This window comes from Protobothrops mucrosquamatus, unplaced genomic scaffold (assembly GCF_001527695.2).
Source record: "Protobothrops mucrosquamatus isolate PMUCROS unplaced genomic scaffold, P.Mucros_1.0 scaffold378, whole genome shotgun sequence".
In the NCBI taxonomy this organism is placed as follows: Eukaryota; Metazoa; Chordata; class Lepidosauria; order Squamata; family Viperidae; genus Protobothrops; species Protobothrops mucrosquamatus.
The window spans coordinates 799796-809459 of NW_015386710.1; the positions used below are offsets into that span (position 1 = coordinate 799796).

At 35.8% G+C, this 9664-nt stretch overlaps 1 protein-coding gene across 1 annotated transcript in view; it reads right to left on the reverse strand.

Moving 5' to 3' along the window:
- ATRNL1 (attractin like 1) overlaps window positions 1-9664 on the reverse strand; it is a 471655-nt gene that overhangs the window by 385371 nt on the left and 76620 nt on the right. The window contains exons 11-12 of the mRNA XM_015815816.1: window positions 6539-6623; window positions 4032-4240 (exon numbers count right to left, since the gene is read on the reverse strand). Of these exons, the coding sequence (XP_015671302.1) occupies window positions 4032-4240; window positions 6539-6623 (294 nt within the window). The remainder of the gene's footprint in view (window positions 1-4031; window positions 4241-6538; window positions 6624-9664) is intronic.

A 9664-nucleotide genomic window follows, 5' to 3' on the forward strand; every position in this document is an offset into this window, starting at 1 on the left:
GAGGGGGGCAAGGAGGTGCCTCTGAGTGCCGCCTCTGGTACAGAAAAACCAGGGGCGCAAAAATGGGCCACTGTGCTGCAAGGTGCAAAAAATGGCTGCCGCCGTGTTGCACGGTGCAGATACAAGGCACTGCACCATTCAAGAATGGGGCAGGGCTAGTGAGTATCACACAGCACTAGCCCCGCACCATTTGCAGTGCGTGCGTGCTCGTGGCCCCATGTGTGCATGCGCACATGTAAAATGCTTCCCACTCCCTTTTCTTCCAGTCCACCAATCGACAATGGTTGGTGACCTCTGCTCTACCACCTCTACTCAAGCTTGCTAGTCGGCCGCTTCGCCTCCTTTGTGCTGGGTGGGGCTCCTGCTCCGGGCGGCGGCCTGATGGACCTGCTGGTGGTGGTGGTGACACGCGTGCCAACAGAGAGGGCTCTGAGTGCCGCCTCTGGCACCCATGCCATAGGTTCGCCACCACTGCCATAGTTTTTACATGCTGTCTGAGAGGTTTACAATGTCAGCCTATTGCCCCCAATAACCTGGGTCCTCATTTTACCAACCTTGGAAGGATGGAAGTCTGAGTCAACCTTGAGCTGGTCAGGATTGAACTCCTGGCTATGGGTTGGCCTGCAATACTACATTCTAACCACTGCGTCACCACAGCATAAGGAAGACACAGCTTACTGAAGAAGCAACAGAAGGAACTAACAGAAGTTTTGGAAAAAGGAGAGACACTTGTTATTCATCAGAGAAGATAGAAACAGAGGAAACTGTTCTTGTGACCTGTAGTATATGTGCCTAATTTTATTTTGCTTTTGTTTCCTGACCATAATAAGAAAACGCTTGTGGAGAGATTAGTACCAAGAAGCATCTTGAAAAATGGAAGAAAGTGAAATAGAGAAAATGGAAAGACAGAAAAAGTTACATGCCTAAACTCATCAAGATGTTTTACTCTCTGGACCAGACATGGCAAACTTGCAACATCATGTGACATCACACAATGTATCGGGACTGTTTTGCCAATGCCAGCAATGGGGTGGGCGCGGCTTCTGCGTGACATGGCCGGCCCACGGGCCAGCAGTTTGACACCCCTGCTCTGGACCTTCAGAATAGACTCCAAGGTTTCATTGCTGGTAAAGTTTCTGGACCCTCGGATGAAAAAGAGCTTTCACAAGCCTCATTAATGAGATAGAGAACTCTACTGGGATCGGCAAAGGTATGGATTCCTGTCTCTATTCTGTAGGGAAAGAAATGACAGGTGGTAGTAACATGAAGCTTCCTACTGAGAGGACCAAAACAGTAAACTATTATCCAGGCTATCAAGAGACTGCTGGCTTCAGGATGTGATAGCTAAAAAGATTCTTTAAGCCCACTGATAAATAGCCTTTCTACTGAGATATATAGGTACAAAGGACCCAGCCAAATAGAACCTTGAAAATGGTAAAAGTGTTATGATGAAAAGTTATGTTAATCTGAACTTTCTTTATTGTATTTGATAAAAGGAAGCCTGGAAAAAGTTCCTTGTGCCACAATTCTGCAACTGATAATTCATTCACTGAGCACCTCTTTGAATGTCTTTCACACTGCAAGCCTTGGTCAGGAAGGCCAACTCATTACATCTTGCAATCAGAAATGAATTGTATTCAAAGCACTGAGAGAGCCTTTGAGAATTATGACTTTCCCCAGAAGCAGAGGAAATCTTTACCTTTGATCAGAGAGCACTCAAGAACATGCTAGAAGCAGAGCTGGGTTCATGAACGTTTTGCTCCTTATCAAACTTAACAATATATAACTAGTAATATCCTTATCTTTTAGAAAGGCTCTCATTTATTTCCTTAGTTAGCAGCTACCTGTTTCAGAAATGTCTCTTTCTGCTATGCTTTTTTTATGGTGTTGATAATCTGTTGTACTGGAATATGGAAACAGCCTTGATGAAGGCATGGAGAAGCCATTAAAGGGGGGGGGATGACAATTTAATTCTAGGAAAGGTTAAAAAAAACAAAACCAAAACAACTCTGCCTTTATTCTGCTCAAAATGGATAAAAGCAAAAGAGTTGACATAAAGAAGGTAAAAAAATTATAGTCTTCACAAAGATAGAAAAATAGTACACCACTGCTTAGATACCAATAACAAGATTCGGGACAACAATAACAGGTTAGTATAATGGGCATAATCTGGTAAAATGAGTTTCAACGGTTAACAAATGAAAAGTCCTACATTTGGGTAGGAAAAAAAATTAAGATAAAGCTATAGAATGGAAGGACCATCCTTCTGTAGTGCACAGAAAAGGGATCTGGGTGTCTTGGTGGATTTCTAGATTTCTTGCAAAAAAAAAGGCTGCATTGACAGAATTATAGTGTCAAGACTAAAAGAAGTCACACTTAATTTTGTGTTCGTCAGATCATATATCTCTAGTATTATATTCTGTTCATGTCGTTGCATTACTGCATTCAGTAAGACACTGAAAAGAAGGCAATCAAGATGGTACATAGTTCTGAAGAAAAAAATGATTGAAGGTATTGGGTGTGTTTAGCTTTAAAACGGGAGACACAATAGATGTCTTCCAAAATCTGAAAGGCTGCTTTGTAGAAAAAGGGCAGAAGTGTTCACAGGTTCTACAACTAGGACAAGAAATAATTTTCAGTGAAAAGGAAACAGATGCAGATTGTTTCATGAAACATTTCCTAAAACTGTGAGCTATTCAATAATGGAGTAAACCACAGGCGTTGGTGGATTGTCTCTTATGGGACATATTTAAGACTAGGTGGTTATCTACTGAGGACATGGTAGCTGTTGTAGTCCTACTACTATTTGTTCTAGTCCTGCACTAGGCATGAAATTTGAGTAGTTCATCTGTAAGTTTTGTTCAATTCCCTACATTTTAAGATTACTGTATTTAGAATTCATTTAATACATCTTAATTTATTTTCACATTCTTTTCAACCTCTTATCACAAAAGCTGTATTGGCCTTTTAAAGTGGTTTTTACATTCTGTGCTTGCCTACTTTTCAAAGGTTATTCACATTATTTCACCTTTTAGTATAGCATTCAATTCAACTGAGTACTTTTTTCTTTGATTTGTAAATCTTCTAAAACTAAAGAGACTTTTTCTCAACAGTCTATATTCTCCTATCCTGATAAGGCATTGGCAATATGTCATCTCAACATCTTACAGTTTCTCTTATCTTTTCATCTCTTTATTATCTGTTATTTTCAGAAAATATCTTAATAATTGGCATATCATGTTTTAATAATTTAAAGTTACACCACTGAATAGCTTTTGAAATAAAAGAAAAAGCAATGTAAATTTCCACATGAATTTGCATCAATTGTCAAAGAGATGAACTCCATACATTCTTTATACTTAAACTGTGCAATCATTTCTAAATAATGGTCATCATTCCTTTTTAAGATTTCCAAAACCTATAACATCATACAACATGCTTACTAACAAATTTCCTATTTCTTTTTTCTATTGGAGTTACTGTGGTGGAAACACCAGGTAGAATAGAAGGGCTAGAATAGAAGACAGAGTAAAGAGGAGGTCTAGTTTGGAGTTGCTCCATGGAGGTCTAGTTTGGAGTTGCTCCATGGAGTTGCTCCATGGGAAGAAGAGGCAAAATCTTAAAGCCTTTATCTGCCAGTTCCCAAGCAAATGCAATTAAACTGGAAAGATTCTTGTAAATATATGATCAGCAATAAAGACACCACATTGGCCCACTCATGAATTTGCTCTGGTTCCTTGTGCTAACATTAATCAGGGAACAAACAAAAACCTTTATGACATCTTTGAAAGATTTCTATAAGTATTTTTACAAACATTATACCAAGTACGTTCAAGAAAAAATCAGAATGATGATGGTTCTGTCTTATAAATGTGCTGGAGAATTAAAAAGCCTACATACACACACACGTAACTTATATTTGTACAGACATTTTGTAGTCCAAATGCATTCTCATAACAGAATCAGCCAAGCAATATATTCATTGCATTCAGTTTAATGTGTATTCTCAAAATTACAGGAAATTTACTTACCTATTTTTCTGGGACATTTTGCCCTAAGAATGTTAGTATCATGTTCAAGTTCCCATGATACACAGTGATTTTTGTTCCATAAGCACCTTAACCCTGGCCCAGCAGCTTTACAAAGATCTTCATCTCTGAATGCTTCACAATTGGGAGGTTTGTATACAAGGATGTCATTCAACAAAATGCTTGAAAAGCCTCCAAATATATACATGGACCTATCAAATAAAATAAAGTAATATTGTGTTTCTACAAAAATAGATATCAAAGCCAGGAATCTGCCTTGTTTACATCCCTTTTAAAAATATATTTGGGTGCACCTGTATATTTTTACAATTACTTGTCCTAAACAGATATAGGTAGGTTATAGCTAGTAAGTTCATTTTTGTAAGCCCCTTGAACCCATTACGACCATTTTATGAAACTGGGGAACTAGTTGCCAAATAAATTCTTCTGTTTTTCAGAAGAACACTAAGTAAATCAGATGAAAAGACTACAATTAGCTTTATACAGCCTTAAAATTTAAACCTGCCAGTTAAAAATGGAAAGAATGGGATTTAAAAAGGTAATCCTCTTTTTCCAATAACAGCCTTATATTACTGAAACCATAAACAGGTAAAAAAAAAATCCAAATAATGATCCAAAACCTGTTCACTCTTGACTAAACTCAGAAAGTAGAAAGTGTAATATACCTAACTATATGAAAGGCAGATTCTAAAAGAATTAAGAATGACATTATTTAGGTACTTTTGTAATTTTCTGATAAAAATAAATTCATTCAGATCTATATCCTTTATCAGATTATTCTATATATATAAAACAACATTATCCTGAGCATAGTTTTATCCAAGATTGTCTTCTTTTTCCCTTAAAGCAACATGGTATTTAGCATATCAATTTAAAATAATTTTAGTTTAAAACTTCACAAGATGGCTATTTAAATATAAGAACATAGATAGAAAATTCATCTAATGATTTTCACCGTACTCAAAATTTTTGCATATTTCAACATATATGATGCACAATTGAACAATATTACTTGATCAATATAATATTTAAAAAAATTAAGTTAAAACAATGGTTCAAAGCAACTTCTTCATCAATATAAAATCAATTCAATATGATATATACAGAATAGAGTAATTCCAATAATAAAAAAATAAGTTGATCAGAGGAAAACTATATGTGGAGATTAAAAAAAAGGCAGACAAGCTATGATTAACAGCCCTTCTCATTTGTCTTCAGATCAGGCAACAGAAAATAAATGGGTCAACATCACACTGGGGACTCATGCCTTTATCAATGCTTACCTGGACCACTGCAATAAACTCTACCTGGAGATGCCTTTTAAGATTCCACTCAGAAACTGCAATTGTTTCAGAATTTGGCACCTTAACAGGTTTCAGAGTGCAATTCAAAGCATTGGTTTTAATCATAGCTTGGCATCTTCAGAACCACCTTCTCCAAGAATTCACCTGTCTGAAATGCTTACCCATAAGTAAAGTTGTTTTTTGTGATCCACTTTCAAAAAGTGAAAGGGTCTGAGGTCCAAAAATGTGATTTTTTTTTTTTAGGTAATGATCTTGGTCCAAAACAGAATTGTTCTTGGGATAGGATAAATGTGATTCTGCCTACGATTTATGTAGGACAAGTAATCCTCAACTTACTATCACTCATATAGTGACCATTCAAAATTAAGATGGCTCAGAAAGAATGCTTTTATGATCTGTAAAGAACTTCTGAACACAATAAAATGTCATATACCTCCATGGTCATGTGATAGTGATCTGAGTACTTAACAACCACATTATTGGTTCCCAAGAGTCCCACGATCATGTGACCATCCCATCCTTTGCAATTTCCCCGCCAGCTTCCCCAGATAGAAAATGGAAAAGCTGGCGGGAGAGGTTGCAAGCTGCTGCCACTTGCCAAAGGATTTTCCTTTCCTTCTGTTCCTGGATGGAACGGCTGAGAAATCCTTCACTGGGTTGCAGAGCTCCAATCTTTGCTTCTCCAGCCCGGTGCAGGAGTTCCCTTCTGTGCGTGGAAGGGAACCACCTACCCTACTTTGGCACACAATTCTTTTGTTCTCTCTGCTGAACGACTGCAACTGAGAGAGCTGGGTTTAAAATCATTTAACAAAGTGGCCATGTGGGCATCTCACTTAATAACTGCTCCACTCAATGACTCAGATATCAGTTTCAGTTATCATAAGCCAAGAACTACCTGTACTAGGATTTTAATCTTAAACTTTAATTTCAGTCTAATTTATACATTGCTTTTTACAGAGCATTTCAATCATTATACTTTCTTTGTAACAGATAAGTGGCCAAATGAGATAATATTTAAATTTAAATAAATTAATAATACTGAAAGTATTCATATTTCACAAGTTTTAATTTAAATGGAAACTCAATATTGGTAACCAGACAATAATTCATATTATTCATGAATTCTGCATCTTTAAACAACTGATATGTGTGTTTTCTTTTAGCCAATGTTGAGAAATACATTACCCATTGCTGACAATTGCAGAATGACCAAATCTGTTCACATCCCTATGAAGACTTGGTTTTTTAAGAATTTTCCATTCATCACAAGCTAATAAGAGAAGAGAATGTAATTTGCTGTTACTGGACATCAGTATTAGCAGAAAATGTGATAATTATAAAACAAAACAAATCTCTTACATCACAATGAAAATAAGTTCACAAAGAATTTTTTATTAGAATTATTAGAAAATAATAATGTAAAAATATGATAATTTCCTCTTCATAAGCTTTAAGAAAATATAGCTCAGCCTTTTAAAATGACAGTTGAATATATTTCTATACAACCTTGAATTATTTTAAATATTACATATTCAACTGATTGTATTAAACTCATTGTAGTCTAGTCTATCCTCTAAGGTAGATCAATATTATCATCTTACAGCAGACATATCATCTGCCATAAAATCTATGAAGTACTTGGGACCTCTGTGAGCTTGGTTGTTTGCAGACATTTCATTAGCCAACTAGGTAACGTCATCAGTGCTAGGGTTGGGTTTGCTACATGTTATATACAGTAACTTATCCTGTCAATGTTGCCATGGTATTGATTAGGGTATTGTTTTGTACTTGTTTGTCTGGGGTTGATATCCCTGAGGAGATATAGGGGTTTTTTGGTTTCCTCCTTAGCTTTATTATTATATATATATATATTGAATGATCTGTAAATGTGGTTTATCTCCATGTGTCTATTGATGGCTAGTTGTCTGAATTCCAAACTTCCAGGAATATTTTACTATTTTTGGATTATCTTGGTCTAGGATGTTCATAGGTTTCCAGTTGAAACTATGATTGAGTCTGAACATGTTTTGTGAGATTAAGCTTTCATGGTCTTAATTGCTCTGGTCTTAATTGCTCTGTTCTGCCAAATCTTCTGCCTTTCTGTCCTTTAAAGAGGCTGTTATAAACCTTACACTGTATGTTAAGAGATGACTCTTTTAGTCTAGGGCTACGGGATTTTCTGGTTTATTTAGGATATTTTTCTTGGAGTTCTATTATCGTAGCGGTGGTAAAATTTAGGCAGTAGTAGCACTGGCAATTGTAATTTGCAATTATGATCTTGTGTTTAATATAAATATGTTTTATAGTTTATGCAATGATACTGCTATCATTTTCTAAGCATATTTTTCTTGAATCAAGGTATTTATTTCTAGAAAGTATTATCTGATGTTCATGTTTCAATTGCCATTCATAAAAAATGTAACATATTCTACTGAACTCTATAAAACTAATAGTAATCTGATCTGAAACCAATTTCCCATTATCCCATGCCAGTACGATGCATGATGCATGATTTGTCACTGTTATACTGTAACTCCTTTCAGAGCACATTAATAATGTAGCATCTACTTTGAATGTTACACAATATACAGACATTTGAAAAGCATTGCACTATTTGTCTCTTTAACGATTCCTATTCAGTTTTAATATATTTCCTTTTTTAATTTGAGGAATGTGAAAATAGAACTGTTTTCTTCTGGAATGTTTCATAGATACAACTTTATGCATGCTGACACTGTAGTGATACTCTAGTTCACACATGTCAAACTCGCGATGTCATGTGACGTCGCGTGACATATCGGGATTTTTTCCCCATTGCCGGCAATGGGGTGGGTGTGGTTTCGGTGTGACGCATCTGGCCTGCGGGCTGGCAGTTTGACATGCCCACTCTAGTTGGTTGCTGCGGACATGCCGTTTGCAAGCTGCAATTCATTTCTCCTTTGCCCTATAGGATTTGCATTTGAGATTTTGCCATTGCACAAGCATTTCTTAACTTTATAATATCCAAAATAAAATTGCCTTTTTGCAATTGTTTCATCGCTATATTTTTAGAATTCTGTTCATAATATCATCTACACTACAGAAAATTTTAAAAAGTTGCTTCCAGAGATAGCTTATTTATGGATTTAGCCTGTCATTCCTTGTTTTTACCTTAAAATACAATGTACTTCAAAGTTTGCAAATAATATATCATTTGTCTATAATAGGTCAGAAACCAGAGTATCAGTGTGACCACAAAAGACAGTATAAAGGTCATAGTTTTCAGTCATCAACTTAGAAAGACCATAATAACCATAAATCTTAGTAAAACTGTGGTAGGTCAAATTTGTGGGACTTGGTAATTATATATAGATTCTGGAAGATTATTAAGATAATCGTCATTAACCTTAACATGAAAGTATAGAAGGTAGTGGTATTCATTTACTCTGTAAAGAAATAAAGCTGTGAAAATCACTTGAAAGAATGATTTGTTCTAAAGATTTCCATAAATGAAATACCAGTCCTTATAGCACAGTTCCCGAAGGATTTAGCATTTCTTTGAAGACTTCCGAGATTATTTGCATATTTGGTCAGATTACTTTACATTTTACTGGAACGTTCATATTTTCACTTGTAAAGGAATATAAAACAGAACTTTGGAAAAAGAAGGGGGAGAAACAAAAACTGAGTCCTGAGAAGGTAGAAAGCGTGAGAAACAAACTCATCAATAACCTGATTTGATTTTGACTGGTATAAAATGAGATAGGGAGAAATTCTGATAGGTTTTCAGATTCTGTCACTGTAGCCAACAATATAAAGTAATACAGGTAGTCTTTGACTTACGACCAGAAGTAAATCCAAAATTTCCATTGCTAAGCAAGACAGTTAAGTAATTTTTCCCCATTTTACGACATTTCTTGCCATAGCTATTAAGTGAATCAATGCAATTGTTAAGTTAGTAACATGGTTATTAAACGAATCTGGCGTCCCAATTGACTTTGCTTGTTAGAGGATTGCAAAAGGTAATCACATGATCCTGGGATACTGCAATTGTCATAAATATTATACATGCTAATTGCCAACCATCCACATTCTGATCACGCAACCATGGGGATAGTGCAACAGTCATAACTGTGAAAAACAATCTTAAATCACTTGTTTCAGTACCACTGTAACTTTGAACAGTCACTAAACAAATGATTGTAAGACAAGGACTACCTGTATACCTGGAATCTCTGGAGTGTCTGTTTTTTGATCTAACTCTTTGAAGCAGAGAAGTGTTAGTCCTTTAAGAGTTGTTTCATTCTGCCCTACTGTATATCAGACAAAGTC